The 19,728-nt window shown below is 39.4% G+C and overlaps 1 protein-coding gene across 1 annotated transcript; it reads right to left on the bottom strand.

Moving 5' to 3' along the window:
* Positions 1 to 328: 328 nt before the first annotated feature.
* Positions 329 to 2,157, bottom strand: abrab (actin binding Rho activating protein b). Its single transcript, XM_017703078.2, has 2 exons — positions 1,481 to 2,157; positions 329 to 976 (listed from the first exon to the last, which is right to left on the bottom strand). Exons 1-2 carry the CDS (start codon positions 2,155 to 2,157, stop codon positions 493 to 495), a joined length of 1,161 nt encoding a protein of 386 aa, XP_017558567.2. The 3' UTR covers positions 329 to 492.
* Between the last annotated feature and the right edge of the window lie 17,571 nt (positions 2,158 to 19,728).

A 19,728-nucleotide genomic window follows, 5' to 3' on the forward strand; every position in this document is an offset into this window, starting at 1 on the left:
GTTATTAACGAAAGAGTTAATTTGTTTAACGATAAAATAACAACCATAAGCATCAACAGAGCCCCCAGAATCAATAAATTATGTCTTCAAACCCCAGCAATGGCACACTTGTTCACAACTGGGAGCTCAAAAGGAGAAAATGTCTGGTGGGACTTTGTGATAAATGAAATCCCAGCCAGATATTGTTTACCTAACTGAGATGCAGAACTAGGAGAATTAGGAGGACTTTTGAGTAAATTATGAAGTTAAAGCTGGGTCAACTAGTGCCAAGTTGAGTTAACTGTGTAATAATTTGCCTTTTAATTTTAAGTTGAGCCTATTTATTTTACAGTGTATACTTAGACCTATATGGTAGATACTGATAAAAAGGCCAGAGACTATAAAAAGGTGCTCACTGTACATATTTGTCTATATCTTATCTGTAGCAGCAAATTCAATCCCCTCTCTCCTCACTTTTAGAGTGCATGATGTCACAAAAAGTGCTTCCTTGTGTCACACAAGTAACGTGATGATGACCTCATCGTCCCGGCCCTGCCACAACATCTCCCCCTCAAAGTCAACTTTGCCATGCTTCCTGGCCCTCATCAGGATGCCCACTACTTTGTCTGAGATTCGCACATATCTGTCAAACAGCTGACCGAAGGTGACCCGGGTGTAACCGTCCGGGTGCGGGTCAGCCATGGTCCGTATGATGAAGCACATGTGTTCGATCTCACGTTGGATGTGTGCCTCGGCCCGCTTGGCCCTCTCTGCCGTCTTGCTGCCTTCCTTGGGCCGTCCGTAACCCTCCTCGCCCTTCCGTAGGCGCGTGGACATGGAGTACTCATAGTCGAAATCGTCGCTGAAAGGGTTCAGCTTCTGGTTAATGGTGTGCTCTGAGGCCCAGTTCTGCCAGCGGCTCTTTAGGTTCCCCACAGCGCTGTACTTGGTAGAGAGGGCATTTATTTTATTGGCATCCTCCACTTCCTTTTTGGAACTGTGAAAGTAAAATAGATTGTGTGAAATATCTTCACTTTCAAACTAAAAAATAAAAGTATCTCAAACTGCTCTATGACTATGACTACAAACATATAAATATGGATGAGACCTTGAAAATACATGGAGAATATGAAAATTTTCATTCTTTGCAAATGGGGGCAGAAACCTTGACTCAAATATTTGATATAATATCTACATGAACGCAATTCAGTCTCCTTACAAAGACTTTGATGCAGAGTTTGCTTTGATGCTGGTAAACTGGGAAGGGTTGTGTTGAAGCATAGCATGATAACTTCCATTTATTCATTTTTCTAGAATGTGTAGACCAATATGATGCAAGCAGAAATTACCTTTCATGGTAATTACAAGTCATTCAAAGTAACTACTATGAATGATTTGGTAACTACTGTGAAGAATATATGCAAGTCAAGAGTAAAGAATTGAGTTGTGGGCCTCCATATGCACCCTCAGTGTATAAAAGTACTATCTGGACTGCACTCACCCAAGTGATGATGGTCTCTTGATCTTGAGTGATGATGATTCTTCTTCATTTTCTTTGGTGTCCTCCAGGTTCTCCAAATTGTTGTCCAATTCCAGCACTCTCTCCTTTGCCTCAGATGAGTGGCTGTCCTCATTAGCTTCCCCGGCCTTCTTCTGCTTCTTCTCCATCTCTTTCCAGCTCTGTGTCAGCTCCGAGACCATATTAGAGCACTTCCTGCGCCGTGTGGGTGAACTCCTTTTGTTCAGCATTTTGTCCAGTTCCTCTGTTGCTGGATCCCTACAAATGAGGTTGGTCAGAAACCCAATGCCAGCGCTCTTCTCCTGGAAGTCTTGTGTCACCGTCTTGACCACCTGCTTGGTCTTGATGCGAGATTCCCCAGGTTTCTCCTCCACATTCTTCTCCTTCACCTGACCCTGAGGCTTTTGAGCCTGGCTGAGAGGAGTTTTCTTCTGAGAAGGTTGAGGCTTGGTCTGTTCCTTCTTGATGGTTTCACAAGGCCCATAACTGTCTGGGGCCCAGCCTGTGGGCTCGCTGGCTTGCTTCTCCTCATTCTCGCATATCCACTGCTGCCAGCTCTTTGCCAAGTTGCACACTGCACTCAGCGTCCGCAGCTTCTTGATGTTCTTGTTGGTTGAGGGCTTCCTCTGAGACGTGCTTGCAGGCTTAGTCTCGGACATGGCTGGAAGGAACCTATTAGTGCTTAGTCTTCTCTGTTGTTTTTGTACTCCACACTGTTGTTATTCTCTATAACTCTGGTAATGTCTGGGCACAGTGTCCTCTCCTATGCAGCGATTGCTTTGAAATGAGGAGCAAACCCTGCACGATGGTGGAAAGTATGCCTGGCATGCCCACCTCCCCGCTGATCGTCTTTCCCTGACACTTTCCCCCTGACCTCGGGGGGACCGCTGTGGAATCACGTTTCATCAGAGACAGTGGCCATTGCTGAAGGTAAACAGGGCAGAACTCTGAGAGGGCTCTAATCTCATTCAAGCTCTGTGCAAATGCGTAGACAGCTGTATGGGCATGCACGCTGACCGGCCATGCCACACAGCTTATCTGGATATGTTCCCTCTAATGCATGAGGCTTGTTATTGTTCAATATAAGGCTCGAATTAGAAAACAGTTTAAGCCTACATCTACTCAAATAATTCAGAATGAATAGGGTCCCTAAGATAGGAGATTTGTAAATGCAAAGATTTGAGTGTTACAGTGCAGATACCAAAATAACAGGAATCTATTAGAGTGAACGAATGTAAGTCAAATCAGCAAGGGTGAACAATGGCAGATAAACACCTTATAAAAAATGTTTGCAAGATATTCAGATTTGCCCAATATTTCAGTGTTATATTTGATGTTTGCTTTCTGAATTTATATCCCTACATATGCTTATATAATGTTATACATAATCAATCATGTCAAACATTGTAGAAGGTGATTCAAAAAGATTCATCTGACTTCAAAATTATTCATTTCACTTGTAAATAATTACAGACAAATGCAGTAAATTGTAATAAAGTGTTTAAGTGAGCATAAAGTTTATTATGTAATATTACAAGTGCTCAATATGAACCTCTTCTTCCAGCTGTACGGACAACATCAAAGCCATAGTCAAATTCATCTCATACTCAATTGAGCATGTTGGGTGTTACTGTACTCATGGCTCTTTCAATGGGACTTCAAAGATCATAATGTGTAGTTGGGAGTGGTGACAGAATCCTTTATGTACCTCCACAAAAAACCTCACACAGCATTGGATCTGGTGACACTGGTGACCTTTTTCTTGGAACTGTTGGTACCACCAACAAATGCTCTGAGCTGTTGGAGGTTCACTGCCGTACTGACAGTCAGAAACTCTATGACCCCCTCTTTCAATTGGTACGCTGATAGTGTAGTGGGTAAGTGTAGTGGGTAACACCTCTGCCTTCTACACTGTAGACCTGGGTTCAATCCCTGAAGTGGGCAAGCACCCTACACTATAACAATAAGAATCCTTGGGCAAGACTCCTAACACTACCTTCACCTATGAGCGTAGAAATGATCAAATTGTAAGTTGTTCTGGATAAGAGCGTCTGCCAAATGCTGTGTGGCATATAACACTATTGATTATGTGTAACATTACATATACATGAACAACAGGTAGAACAATAATGATACACATTGTGTTATACATATTTTATAAATAAACAATAACATTACACGCAATGTTTATGTATTAGCATCAGTATTGGCAGAAATGTGCATGAAAATTCTTGGACATTGGCATCGGCATTGGCAATTTCCATTTCTCTACAGATCATAATTTCTGTTTTGGAAAAATTGCGATTCATCAGAGCGTCATATCACAGCTACCACTTATTCAAGTGTCTTTGTGTCCACCATAAAAATTCAGTTGAGTCTATTTTATGGAAAGCATATTGAATTGCCTTTGTGTATGAACTCTGTTATTTAAATAAACCTTTGTTGGGTGAAGGAGGAATGCACTGGTAAAATAACCTGTGCTAAAATGAGCAAATTTACTTTTGCTGAGCTACTCTTTGTTGCTTACAGTTGTAAACATGGAGCATTTGTCAAACACTTGTTCATGTTCAGTCACTGCAGCTGTTTTTGCTAAAACATCTGGGAAATATTAAACAGGAAATGCGATGCATGTGGAGTCACAAGATGTGGAACTGCTTAAGAACAAGCTTGTAAAAAATGCTGAAATTCACTGAAGCTTGTAGATGCAGGTTAGATACAGACCACCATACATGTATCAGATTTCCATCAGTTTGCCACTGAAGAAGCACTGCAATGCAACTCACAGCAAAAAGATGGAGTGATATATATACAGCACATGGAGGCCATGCATGGAGCAAGTGTGTCAAAGGCAAGACTCATTTGATCCAGGTCTGCAGTGCTGATGTCTCTGCCCAGTGAAGAATGTAACACTTGAAGGAGACCTGAAGTCCTACTTGCGTATGTTAGTGGATCATCTTGCATCGCACCTGGCACCATGCAAAGGCATGCAGACATGGACCAAGTGACACTAAGCCTTTCTATCAGTTACAATTAGCTGTGTTACTAATGCATAGCCATATGTGTGTATGCACATTTGTTCTGAATAAAGGTTGAACACACGTTCTATATTTAGACGTTTTTATGTGTATGTTTTTGTTTTCTGGGTGAGTTTAAGGACTGTATTATTAGTATCAGGCTGGAGCAGCAGCCAAATGGTGGCAGCTGTTAGCTATCAGTCATGAGTGGATGTGTGTCAGTGAGCATGTGCAGGAAACAGAAGACCTGCTGGTGACCCTGGGGGGAACTGTGTGTAATCAAACTCTGATCTCATATCTGTTGGTCCAAATAACCACAGTGGGAATTATTAATTATGTTATTTTTATAATTATATATTATAAAAAAAGCACGTTTTGCAAGAAAAGTTGTGTTGCAGGAGAGGTTTTATGTGTTGCATGTAATGACCTAAAATGACTTCATAGCTGAACTGACTTCAGTCAGAATAATTTATCTTAATAAATACTGAATGAAAAGATGGATAAGTGTACAGATGCTACACACCCTGTCCAGACTCAAAGAGAATGCAGAATGTAAGTTACGTGTCATGCACAGCTAAACCGTCTCAGTGTTTAATAGCAAGCTACCACAAGCTAGTTATTAACAAGCGACACTACATGCAGTTTGATTATTGATCCAAATACTTCGTGCGCCTGATGTCTGGGGTCTTTTTTAGACATGTGTCAGATTCTCGACCACGCTCCTCCTTCACACATCCTTTACAAAGAACACACGTTTGCATATTTTAGTAAACATTCTCCCACTTGAAATGTGGTGAAATTTGCTGAAAAATGCCAGATTAAATATATTATTTGTTCCCTGTAGAGGGTGTGTGAACTTGTAACTTGACCAGAGGTGTTCAAAATTTTGCACAGAACTGTATATTCATATTTATTTATTGCTCTCTCTGGTGTTCAGTTTAGTTTTCAGGGAGAATTTTTAAGGTTTAGCTATTTACTATTTAAAGTGAGGCTGATGTGACACCACTTGGAATTTTGACTACAATCCGATGACCCAGAATGTTTTTTACAAACTGCTAAGTTTTAAAATAAGCTATTTTAAACTGAGGCACTTCTCTTAAGATCATCTAAAACCTGTTTGTAATGCTCAAACTACTCAAATACCCTGTTACTCTGTGGGAAGAGGTACAGATCACATCAGACCACACGAGTTGACTGTGTGCTTTTTATTTTAAGCAAGATATGCTTAACTCTTGATTTTACCTTAGATATCTGGGCCAGCATTTTCTTCTTATACTCATATACTGTAAAACAATGCCCAAAAACACTAACATGCCATCCCTTGTTTATAATACATACTTTGTCTTTTGTATTCTTTGCTTTAGATTTAATAATCAAAGTAAAGTACCCATACTTACAGTAAGCACAGTATACACCATGTACCTATGGGACTGAGGATTATTTTTTCACCACATCTGGAAAATACTCTTCTCAAAAAGCAGTGATTGATTACTTACTTAACTGTGATTTTAGATTCAATCTACAAGTTTAGCTTTTATTGATTTTTTTCTGCTATAACCCTGGTTTGAGGACTATCTGACTGCCTTCAGGCAGAAGAGTTGTGTGTGCACTGATTAGCCAGCAGAGGTCCTCATAGTTACAGCATAGCAGGTCAGTAACAGGACAGGATTTGGTAAGTGTTCTTCTGCTGAGAAAACTGCTCTACAGCCATTCTACCATTTAATAGTGTGAAGTGTTTTCATCAATATAAAACCGATGTGGTTGCAGATAAATGTATAAAACGATTGTAGATGTTTCTAAAAATGAAATCTGTATAACATCGGTAAAAAATTATAAAGACAAATTAATGTCCAGAGTACCTTGTATTTAAAAAGTGATTATCAAATCTCAGGGCAGATTACATAACACAATTTTCTGTAAATGGATAAATACATTATAGTATTTATCAACTGATAGTGTCCTGAAATATTGAATGAAATGTCTAAAAATTCTATTTGATGTCTAGTTTAGAATATCAAAGCCCATACGCTATTTTAGCTTAAGCCATTTTTGAACCATTACTATTAATGCTAGGTCTTCAGTTTGTGCCATAAACATCAAAACGAGGGAAATTTCTGCTCATTTATTAATGCTGATTTCTACTAGCACCCCTATGGGATTGTAGTAGTGTGTTAGTACTGTGTTAACCATTCTAGACTAAGCATGAAGATTTGAATCTCATGAACGACATTACATATTTTATTTGATGCTTGTGACAGTTTTTGTTGTAGAGTTTAAATACAGCAAGCATGATGGTTATACGAAATAAAAGTTTAATAAAAATTACAGTATTTTTTTCTTCCTCTGAAACATCAGAGGGCCCTGAGGGTTCTTCACTGGTAAATGTACATGTGTCCAAAGTATATTGTTCTATATAAGCTCATGAATTCACCAAATCATTACAGACATGTTGTAGGAATGCTTAAGAGTGACATGTTTAGTTTCAAACATATTTTGTAACACCCAAGTCCACTTCACCTGTTAAAATCCCACACTTTTTATTGGTTAAATGCCTTCAGGAGCAGCTGAAAAAGAAGAACCTACATCCTCTAGGTTGCCAAGACCAGACCTGGGCACCCTTGAATTAGCATATTTTTTCATTTTTGCTATGTTCAGTGCTGCTCTACAATACACGGCTGTGATGACCTGAAGAGCTGCAATATTTCCACACTTTCACACCTTCAAACAGAATCCGTGCAGTCTCCCATAGGAGACACCACTCTGGACACGATATGTGGTTGTGGGCGGAGCATCAAGGATGAGTGTTACATGATGAAGACCTCATGCGGTCATAGGGTTTTCCAGGTCATGGGTCAATGCCATAAATACTTTTTCTTTCCAACTAACTTGAGGTCATTGAGACAACCCCATCATGCTCACTACCTCCAAAAAAACAAAAAAACTGTAATAAACATGAAAATACAAGCTTGGGCCAGAGAATACAGCTGTCCCAGGGTGGTCTTGTTCAAAAAAGACAGTCCACTCTGTGTTAGTTTAGGAAGCAGACTATAAAACTGACTGTTGTTGAATGAACAAGAAACATCTTTCTTCTGTAGGACTCGATTTAAAGGCTCTCTCACAGACATTCTTTCTAGCTCAGTACTGTAAATAAGCTTCATGACTGGACCACGTCCCTCTCAAAAATATTAACATGTTACTCTTACCAGCTTCATACCCGCCTCAGGTGGTTTCCATTCTGGCTAAGCTCTAAATTGATTAATCGCCTCCATCATTTCGATGGATAGTGGCCTTGTCCAGAAAGCCAGGTGCTAACTGGCTCTCCATGACGATGATATCCCATAGACCAGAGCTTCCTGAGTCCACCTGGACCAAGAGCCTCCTTGTCTGCCCAGACGGGCTGCATGTTCGAGGGGCAGAGTGAGAGCACCTGTGCCCCACTTCCATGCTTCTCCCCTCCCCTTCTCTCTCCGCTCTATTTATCTTTCAATTTCTCCGAGTCGGTGTTCCTGAGCTTGTTTTGTTTGGCCATCACAGCTAATTGAGCAGAGTCAGACCTGGTTGCACCATCCAAACCCTTGGGGGCTTTTGCCGGTTTGCAGAGTCAAAAGTCTGCAGTATGGTTTGATTTGGCCTAATTGGATTTATGTTGTGGCAATCTGTCTTTGATTAAAGGCATCATTAAGTGCTAAATGTTGATGAACTAAGTGGCAAATACTCTGTTCAGGCTTGTGATTTCCATATGTATTATGTCATTAGTGGAAAAGGCACTGCAGTACAAGTTACCACACACTTTTCAACTTAGAACTAAATTTTGGAGTTGGAGGCAGAGCCAGCAGGAGGGTGTGAGACCCCACCCTTCAGGAGGTACACAGACATGGCTATTTAAATAAGTAAATAAATAGATAAATGCTCAGCACAATTCTGGTGTGTGTTAACAGAACTACATAACACATAAATGACAGAATAAACCATTATGATATGAGTAGTTTCAGTACAGTGCACTTGACTTAATAAGCTTGGAGGATAATAAAAATTTGACAATTACCGTCTGCAGAATTATCACAATAAATGACATCATTGAGATCCAAATTCAGCTACAAACTACTACATATGCACATTAAAGTGCCTTAACCTATGGCCTGCATTTTCTCCCATGGTAATTTAATTACTGTGGAATTACCAACTGGGCTAGCTTCTAATATTGCTTAATATTTTATAACTATACTCTCTTTATTACTGTATTTTCCACAGACGGCAGTTAACACTGTTAACATCGAGTGGTTCTCTTGTAAGCTGTTTGGAAAACAAAATATCGCCACACTGGCACGTTAGCACCCTTCCTCTGGACATGGAGAACAATGGACTACTGGAGAACAGATCTTATACGATTGATCTCTTTAGTGTCGTTCGCATGTTCCCCAGCATTCATTGCCAGACTGAAAATCTGCATTATACTCTTTCCAAGTGGCTTTCGTGTGCAGTTCATTACTTAGCAATGTTCTGTTTGTAGAGCCAATATTTTCACAACCTTTTCTTTAGAATTCCTATTTAAAATAAATAAATAATATTCTAAATAAATTAGAATGTTTGCACAAAAGGGAATGGTTCAAAAAGATAAAGCTATAAAAAAAATCACGTCACATGAAAGAGAGCAAAAGAATGATCATTTGTGTAATAATAATAATAATAATAATAATAATAATAACAATGAAATTGCTGCATTTGGTAAAGTCAATTGTCATTCCATAACACTCCCACTAACCTGCAAGAAAATAAGTAGGCTCAGATCAGGCAAGCTGAAGCCAAATAAATAATTAAACTTCAACAAATAGCTATTTTTTATGTTGGCCAACAAAACAAGGGAGAAATTGAGCCAATTTGAAGAAAATTACTGTAAAACATTTTGAAAAGCAAGGGAGGTTGAGGACAGGCCAGATACTGAGGACGTAGACACTGAAAACAACGACATAGTGACAGAAAGATTGACATAGGAAGATGGTAGGCCTAGTGAGGGAGCTGAATATGTATTGGATGCTAGCGGTGACAGTGATGTTATTTATTGTTAAATTTGTTTACTTAATAAATGATCAGGTGTGTGTTGTGTGTCTACATGTGTGTTGTGCTGGTGGGGACAATTACCATGGCTTGTTCCCCTAATGTAAGAGCGCAGCTCTGTCACTGTTTGAACCATGTTAAACTTCAGCTGTTATACTGTAAAAGTCACTTATCTGCTTTTGGTTTATTTGGTTTGTGAGGCCAGTTTGAGACACAAGACCACATCCATAGCTTACTAAACATTGGGGAATTGAACAAATGGGAATTATCGTGACACAAGAAAAATTAATTAGACTTTATTCACATTTCTTTGGATGTGCAGACAGCATCCTGTTCCATCCTGACCTATCACAAGGCCTCTTGACTCTGCTTTGGCCTCCTGAAAGTAAACCATGACACCACATCCATTTCTGCATTTAATCCAATAAGGGTCTCTTGCAACATGCAATGCTGATTGTGCTTGGCTATCTGACAGATGCTCATAAATAAATATAAAAAAGAGCAGTAAAATAACTTGTACACAAGTAAATTAGCTTGTACAGGGTCAACCATGACGTCTCCATGAGAGGAAATCCCATCCCCCGCGTAGCAACTGAAACACACTGAGTGGACCATGGCAGCACGATGAACTCATTATGAGTGAGAAGAATGTTCTGTCATCGTCATTTGAATTTATTAGATGTGCCTGTTATGTATCCCTTGTCTGTAGAGTAAAAGAAATAAAGGAAGTGGGGAAAAGGGGTGGTGGGTTTTGAAACACCCGACTTCAGAGCTTGACATTAAAATGCAATGATGCGTAAAGAACAGAGACTGACTGACATTACTCTGTTGCTCATTTTCCTAATTCTGCTTATTTACAAGATTGTTCAGTTCATAAATGCACACCAAGGTGTTGCAGAGTTGTTTCTATGAGAACCTGCTGATCCAATTAACCAGTACTATGGAGCATTCGGGTGAATAGACCCTAATGCTATTAGACTCAATATCAATTCACACTATAATCAGATCTGGACTGCTGGATATTGAGTCTTGAGATCAGTACACTACTACACAGATACTGAAATTAAATAGTCACCTGAAAGCACTTTGTTTTAGGAAGGTTGTTGTTTCTGCTTTTTTTCAATATCCAGTACAGATCTTATTTTATTAGATCCAGACATATTAAAATCTGTTTTGTGCCACATTCAAAACACAACATTTTCTAGCTGATGATAATATGCTTATTGCTGCTGTCGGAGCAAAATCTTCTATCTCTATTTATGTCATTTTTTAATTTTTGGCATAATTTGAAAGTACCTGTTGCTCTTTACATTGTGTATAAGTTTCATGATAAAAGATCCAAAAGAAATGGCCCAAAATGACTTGGAAAAAAGTCTGGTTCCATTGACTTACATTAAAAGTGAAGTATGCTCTTTCCTTCTCCTGTAAAGTTACCATTTTGGAGATATTTTGCTTTGTAATATGGATGTGATCAACCTAAGCTGTATTACACTACAGTCCTCAAAGTTAGAAATAACCAAGAGGCTCACTTTGCTAATAATGAATAAAACAGAGAATGTACCCAGGTAGAAAGAGGATAGTGGGCTGCTGCTGGCCCACTAATTTCAAAGCTGGCAGCCCACTGGCTATTTGCTCAGCATTTCCAGTTGGCCCACTGGTGATTAAGCAGGCAAAATGCCACTTTTCCACTCAAAGTCTAATTGACTTATTTTTACTTAATTTATTTTCCGTCATCCTTTGCAAATTAGTCAATACTTTTAATGTAGCACAGTGTCAACAAGAACATTTTCAACAAAATTATTTTTATTAGGCCTAGTCATGATTTTTTTTCTCTCATTTGTTTGTAATATTTGTCTTAGCTTATTTTCCAAAATAAAAGTCTGGGTGCATATAAAATTGGTTTCAGGAGATTAAAAACTAGTTAGACCTTGCATGCAGGACAGTAATCTGGGCTGTCAAAGGGTGGATCAGCGGTGACATACAGTTAGCAGGGTGCTGACCTCATCAAGCCAGTGGACCAATATGTACTTGCTATCTGGGAAGATGCTAGTTAGCAAAAATATAGGCCTAACTGATTTCATGCTAATAGCTACTACTGTCATTGTTACTAGCAGCAATTAGTTTTAAGTTCTGAAAAGGTAATAAATGTTTTCTAAATCGTTTTATGAGAAGTTTAGAACCAGCTAAACACTAAAGTCTTCATTAAGGCGAAAATATCCACATTATGCTGGGTAGCAAACATCAAAACAAGCTAAAGTATGTTACTAACATGTTAGCAATGTAAACTATTTAAAGACATCTCTCTGAGCTTCCAGATCATTGATCCAGAGGGAATGGTTTTATGAGTTTGCTCTTGAGTCAGCATCCCTTTGGAGATCCATTATGCAAACTTGACATGGAACGCCACAAAATCTGTCATGTGGAAGCCTACAGTACATCTCTTTAGGGGAGTCTGTACATTGATTCTAAATCATCAGCTAAACTATCCTGTGAAGAACAACATCATAAAATATGGTGGTAAAAGGTCTGAGTAAATATAAGGAGGGAGTACACATCTCAGAGGAGTACAACAGCCTAATGGGGAAAACACACATCCTCTTCTCGGTAGATTAGAACATAACTAAAGAGTCCCAGTACACCTTAGTGAGCGTTCCATGATTGAATAGTCCTTTTTATCTGCCCTGCTGCAGGATGTAAAGGTTTGTTCAGTTAAGTGCTGTGCTTTCATTCTTCTCCTTTGTAGATACAAAGCATCTTCAGTAAGATAAAGTTCTACAGTGCAGGCTGTGTGTGAGTGGACAGTGACAGTGGCTCTGTAAAAAGTGAAGATTTAAATGTAGACTGTCAGCTTTAATTTAATCACATACGTCTTCATACTGGATAGGATGTAAAGCCTTTTTTATACATAGTTCTTTTATTTCAAGGTACCAGACAATAATCAGACATGGTTCACAGTTGTGCCGAGCCAAAGAAACTCTTTAAGACACCAACCTATCCAGGATGTGGGAGCAGATGTGGTAAAGACTGCTAAAAACCACAGATTAGACCTGTTTACCATGACCTGTTTACAAGATGCAAATCACTGCTGAGCAAAAAATCCGTGTTACAGTTTGCTAGAAAGGTCTTAAAAAAGCATACATAGGTTTAGAAAAATGCTTTATAGTCAGATGTGGTGAAGGTTCACCTGAGAATGGAGTGGAGAACATGATTCCGAGCCAACAGCAACAGCAAGATGAATGCCAAAGTGTATGGAAATATACTCCTTTAATATCTTAAAGGAGTAGGTTGACAAAAGATGCATACAATGTTCCCCTTTCTTTGAATGTAGTGTAACAGACAAAGCATGTTTGGTGCCATTTTTCTTTAGTTGTGCTTCAGTGCTAATGAAGCTAGCAAATCATGAAAGCTGACTTTTGTTTCTAGCAGTATCCGAGCTCAGGACTGTCTTTCTCTCTAACCTATTGGTAACTAGCTAAGATACTTTCTCTAGATAAACAAAGCACTTCTTGTAAGTCGCTCTGGATAAGAGCGTCTGCTAAATGCTGTAAATGTCAAAATGTAAAATGAAAGCTCATTTCACACCAATTAGCATGATAACATACATAAATTGCCACAAACCATGACAATTTGTTTTGTAATCTCAAACAGACTTGTTTATGACACATGTATGCTATGCTGTTATTTAAAAACATTATAAAAGTGTATAAAATGCATAAAGAGAATACAATATATCATACAGTGTAGGAAAGCATGATGAAGCTAATGAAAGAAGACCCAAGGTAAATTATAAAGATGTGATCAAGTGCATCATATAATAGCCCTTATTAATCAAAGTTGAACAGTCACATCTGATTGTAAAATCAGTGCAGCCAAATTTCAAAGTCAGTTTCATCATTCATCGAGTTAAAAAAACTCATGTCTGGTAGATTAAGTACCTGAAAAAAAGTGTTTGATTTGCAGCTAACTAACTAAAACTATTAGTAATATCATATATAACACTAACAATAAGAATAAAAACAGAAAAAAACAATAATACTAATATTTTCTGCTTGTGGCAATCCAATACAAAAGTGGATGTACTTATTTCACATGCACACAGATATAAACAAATACCATATTTCAGGCTGATGTGTGACAGAAGGATAGCAGCAAGAGTGAAAGGGAAGGTTTACAAGACAGTAGTGCGTCCTGCTATGATGTATGGTTTGGAGACTGTGGCTCTGTCTAAAAGACAGGAGGCTGAGCTGGAGGTGGTGGAGATGAAGATGCTGAGATTTTCGTTGGGAGTGACAAGGATGGACAAGATAAGAAATGAGCAGATCAGAGGGACAGTGAAGGTGGAGCAGTTTGGAGATAAAGCCAGAGAGGCCAGGTTGAGATGGTTTGGACATGTGTTGAGGAGGAATAGTGGATATATTGGGCAAAGAATGTTGGAGATGGAGCTGCCGGTTAGAAGGATAAGAGGTAGACCTCAGAGAAGGTTTATGGATGTAGTGAAGGTGGACATGGAGATGGTTGGTGTGAAAGTAGAGGAGGCAATGGATAGGGCAAGATGGAGGCAGATGATCCGCTGTGGCGACCCCTAAAGGGAGCAGCCGAAAGAAGAAGAAGAAGAGTTTAAGAAGTTACACCTAGCTTTTGTTTTATGCTACAGAAACAACCTAAAAAATACAAAACACCACTAGTTAAGAAGTATCTAATACACTGCATTTTAGGAAAATAATCTGATTACACAATCATACATTTTATCATCTTAAAATCTCTTTTTTAAGTGGAATGTACACAAAGACATTTTGTATGTTTCACATTTAACCTTACCAGTTTGGTCAGTTTGGTCAGTAGAAGGAGAAGTGCCTGTCTATGAACACAGACATTAGCGCACAAGCTGCTGATTACTGTTGTCTGGTAGGCTGGAGCTTGATTTCACGCACTGATGCTGATGCATTCTTTGAGCTCAAATCTCTGCTGGTTTCCATGTCATATAAAAATTTCACAAATCAGATGCACAATAGCTCATATGTCATTAAAAGCAGTTCAGTCTGTGTATGTGATGGGTAAGGTAGCTAATCAATAACTTGTTAGCTGGTCTCGTAACTCGAGAACATGACTAAAGAAGCAAATACAACTACATTTGGAATAAGTGGAAACTTGTGTGATTTTAATTTTTCAACAAACTACTCCTTTAACTGCTTAGGTCCATCCAAATGTCTCAAAACTCAGAGGAGAGTGTTTTACCTTGCAGCAGGACCATGAACCGAAACATGCTGCTAAAGTAACTAAGGGCTTTTTCTGGGCCAAAAAGTAGAATGTCTGACTGGCCAAGTCAGTCACCCAACCGGAACCCCACTGAGCATGCACTTCATTTACTGAAGGAAAGATTGAATGCAAAAAGTCCCTGAAACCGAAAATGTTTGCATTGCAGACCTGGCAGAACATCGGGTAGGGAAGATATGCAGAATGGGGTGATGTCTGTAGATCACAAACTTTAAGCAATCATCTATTATACTGAGTAAATCACTTAAATGAACTGAAATGAGCATGTATTTATAGAATGGGCTCTGATTTCTATGTGGTGATGTAAATATCATTGAACTAAAGTTGAGGTTTACTCTTGTGGAGGATTACAGAATAAAAATAAGTTGTGTCAGTGCTCTGTTGCTTAGAGGCTGCAATGTATCTTCTCTGGATTCTGAAGAAAAGAAAGAAAGACCCAAAAAATCGAGATTACTTGGATGTTCACAAGGATGTTTAATGTCTTTTTTAATGCTTGCACATAGTCATTCTGCTATTGTCAGCATGTCAACATCCTCTGATCCCTTTCATATGCATGTGACGTTACTCTAATGCATTTGAAAGACAGGGTTAAATAGGTGTGACACTGGGCACCAGAGTCTTCACAATCAATTGCACCTCATTATCTAAAAGTAGGCCAAGGCTTCTGTGATGTATCATGCATCAGATGAAAAAATGGGATGAATCACGCTGTTACACTGAATTCATACAAAACACGCTGAATCTTCAAACTATAATGAAGTGCCTATTATCACATTCTTTCAAATTGGCCTTGGTTTCCACAGTTTTAAATCTTCATTCAATCCAAGGTGACTCTGTCCCATGAGCGTATTTCTAAAGATTACCCTGCACATGATGTATACGCCACCATGCTACCATGAGCCCCTGAGTGCACATTGTGTTTCTACACACTGTATATCAACAGACACAGCCTGTCTCTCTGTGTTTCTCTATCTGTCTATGCTTCTGAAATTTAAAGATCACTGTTGGCCACTAATGCTGTTCCACAAACAAACAAACAGGGGGCCCTTCGCAGCCAACCCTGAATGAAGAAGGAGGGAGGCACTCCCTTGGGCCTGCTTTAGGAGGAAAGGGGAGAAGGGGGCCTGATAAACAGGGCTTTGACTGCCCCATGCCCCGTAGCTTCACCATAACTTATCTGGCCCCCCTAATCTAGACAACCTCTCCCCTGCCCAACACCCTTCCATTACCTCAGCCCAGTCCCTCTTTCACACCAGCCCTCCAAACCAAACGTCGCACTCACTCTTCTTATCCATCCATCATGGCGAACACCTATCGGGCTTCTTTAACCAGGGGTCGCAAAACTCCGGCTGTGTGTTTATACTTTCTAGTTCCTTTCTTCCACTGTTTGTGCTGAACGAATCAGCGCGTTTTTGTTTAAGAACGACGCAGCCCGACGTTGTCTTGGTAGGAAAGTCTCGAGGGCTTCTGTTCTCCAGCCAGACTGAATATCTGTTTCTTGAAGAATGACAGATTGTGCCAGTAACCACCACTTGCACTTCCCAAATAAAGACCTTGGGATCAAGTACTGTTGGCCTTCTGGTACGTTTTAAGAATGGGGCCTGTAGCCGTCAGTGTCGCAATTGGGTTGTGAATTTTAATAGAGTTTTGTTTGTTTCACGAGGAGAAGCCATTTATTTTACACCTGGTGCAGTGCCAGTGAGAGTCAAACAGATCTCACAAGTATTTCAACTGAGTTTGAAAGTCTGAGATGGAAAGTCATACAGTGCAAAAGGGCCCCTAAGTGTAATGCTGGAAGAACAAGCTGACATCTCAAAAGGAAATCTTGATAGGTATCGAGTTATCAGGATTGTTTGCCGTAGTTCTGAATGTTGGCCACACAACACAAACGTAATCTCTCTGCTCTGACTGTGGTCTGTTTCCATCCAGTGTTTTGTAGTATTTTGACAGATGACCACTTCACCCTAATCTTGTTTCCCCTGGTAAACAGCTGCCTTGGAGTGGAGAAAATGATATTCACCGCCACATAACTACATTATCTTCTCCAGTAAATTAGATATCACAACATCGACAAAAGCTGCACTGCATGGAACAGGTTGAAGCTGTATTATTTAACTGAAAATTACATTTTCCTAGGACACCAAACACCACCCAGTTTGAGGGCACCCAAGTTCAGTGAAGTTGGCTCACTTGCAGCACTGACATCAGAGGTTATTGACATCAAATCGACAACATACTGATGTACTACGTCTTTTATTCTCTTCTTCCAGAACCTCTGAGATCCCTATGGATTATTGTTTCATCTTTAAGACATGGCCATTTGACATTTGAAAGTTTTCTCATTCCCAAAAAGCCACATTACTATACAATTAGAAACTAAAACATTTTTAGTGTTAAAAGTAAAAAAGCTATGTTTTAGTTTCTAATTATATTGTAATGTGGCTTTTTGGGAATGAGAAAACTTTCAAATGTCAAATGGCCATGATGTCACTAACCTCTGATGTCTTCTATAATATTTTCACCTCTGTAAAATGTTACTTTTACACTGTAGTACTACCTGATAATGTATATTATCCATAATAACTGTCTGACTCTTATAGGTCTGATAGGTGTCCCTGTAGTATTACTATAAATCCTTTTCCTAAGGAATGGTCTTCAATGTCACTTTAGAATATTAATAAAGAATCCTTAAACCAGGACTTCAAGTATTCATTTGTTGAGTTTAGAATATTTAGTGCATATACAGTATTTGCAAAAGTCATAGACTACCCTTCATGTATTTAATTTCCAGTCAAAATGTTGACTGGACAAATACAAGCTGTTCATTTTTCAGGGTCAGCTGGAAGCACAGTGATACTGTGGGTAGTGTAATCACCTGCAAGAAGGGCTTGAGTTTGATTTCCCAGGGTCCTTTCTGTGTGTAGTTTCTTCACACAGTCCAAAGACAGACGATTCGGCCAACTGTAAATTCTACACTGCCCCTATGTATGAATGCATTTGTCTACCCTGTGATGGACTAGGGGCCTGTCCTGTTTCCTGCCTTCTGTCCACTGAGTGTTGGGATAGGTTTCAGCGACCCAGCAGGAAAAGTGTCTTACAAAGTGTGTATATTGAAGTCTCAACAACCTAACCTAGCAGTATTGCTTCATTATTTAGTGTATCAACCTTTGAGCTTTATTATAGCTTTTTGGGAGATCACATCTCCAAAGTTCAGTCTTAGAAGTTGGTTGGCTTTTCTGCTTCTCACCGTCCAAGTAATGACAAACACATTCTGTGATGCTGAGGTCTGGAGTTTAGGATGGTCAGTTCGTTGTTCTGAGAAGACCGACAGCTTTTTAGTTTGATTTGCGTTTTTTCTCCTTCTTTTGCCTATTTCTTTATCTCTTTGTCACGGCTTCTTTACACCTACACATCCTTTCAGAAATATAGCATTGTCTTCTGACAGTGGAAGGATCTGAGAAACACCTGTGGATTTTTTTCAGATCTGAATCAAGAGTGGAGCTTGATTTCCTTCAAAGATGAAAACTTTAGGTACTGTTTATTTGATGGTGATGGTTTTGGTGGTCTACCAGGTCTTGTATGGCTGTTAAGAGTCTCTTTTTGTTTTTACATCTCCTGAAAACTGACTTGTATTTAAGGGCAGTTTTACTGGAAATAAATGGTGGGTGGTCTACTGTATGGTTCTACTGTATATTTGGACCAGGATTGAGAACCACTTATCTGGAGGTAAGGCTAAATACTGAAAACAATGTAAGTTGCTGTAACCTCAATGGGTTGCAAAACAAAAACATGCAAACATTATACAATATATTGAAACAATACAGCGCACAGTATAAACGTATTCTATTTTTACTCCTTTTTCTTCACTGTGTAGGCTGAAGCTCTCCCCTATTGTGTGGCAGCCACCAACCTGGGAGTTAACCATTTAAGATAATACCACCAACTAAACTCCATTTTTGGCTCCACAAGATGAACTGCTGAAATGGTGCCATGGCTGCCCCAAGCCTGGCTCTGATTTTAATAAAAGAAAACATGGCAAAAGCACATATAATATATTCAGTATTATATGTCTTTGGCACAGCAGTACTGCAAAATGGCCTGTAAGTTGCAACAGTTTCTGATTGCAGCTGTAACAAACACTGGTATTCAGACCATTTAATCTTTACCTGGTGCGCAGAAATGGCTTTAAAAAATACGTCAGATATATTCTCTCTAGAGTTCTGGCTCTGCCGTAATTATCCGACTAGTGATCATTCACTTCCTTATAAGGTCATAACCAGTTTATTTTTGGAGAATTTTAGCAATTTCTGTGGAATAGAATTACGGTATAATATTACCTTTTTTTTTTTTTTATTTTGTCCAGATGGTTCCATTTCCGTTTTCCAGTTTTATCTCTGATATTTTGCTGTGCTGTCTCTCAAGAGGCTGGGATGGCTTTCTCTATTCACACTGCAGGTATGGTCTCTGCACTTATCTGATTTGGCACGGGGCCTGACGCTTGTCTGTAGGCCAGGCCTGCTTCTTCTCTGGGGCCCTGAGGGACCCCTGTCCCCCATCCACCTTCTGCTAACAGGAAATGATCCGTCTCTAGAATAGCCAGTGGCCCATGGAGGCATGTGAGTCAATCTTCACCTAACCATGTCTCGGCTATGGGAGGTCATGAGGCTTCGTCTGGGCTCTGCACCGCATCAATGTGTCATCGATTCAGTATGTGAAAATATACCCTAAATAGTTTGAAGCACCCAGTTCTGAGCTCAAGCTCCTGGTTCTGGTTCTTCCTGGTTGTGAAGTTGCCTCAATCCATTATCCACCATCTTGGGTCTGAGGGTTCCTGATGCTCCTCTTTTGTGTGGGTTTCTACATCTGGCCTGCTTGCCTCTTTATTGT

This window comes from Pygocentrus nattereri, chromosome 27, assembly GCF_015220715.1.
Source record: "Pygocentrus nattereri isolate fPygNat1 chromosome 27, fPygNat1.pri, whole genome shotgun sequence".
Lineage (NCBI taxonomy): Eukaryota > Metazoa > Chordata > Actinopteri > Characiformes > Serrasalmidae > Pygocentrus > Pygocentrus nattereri.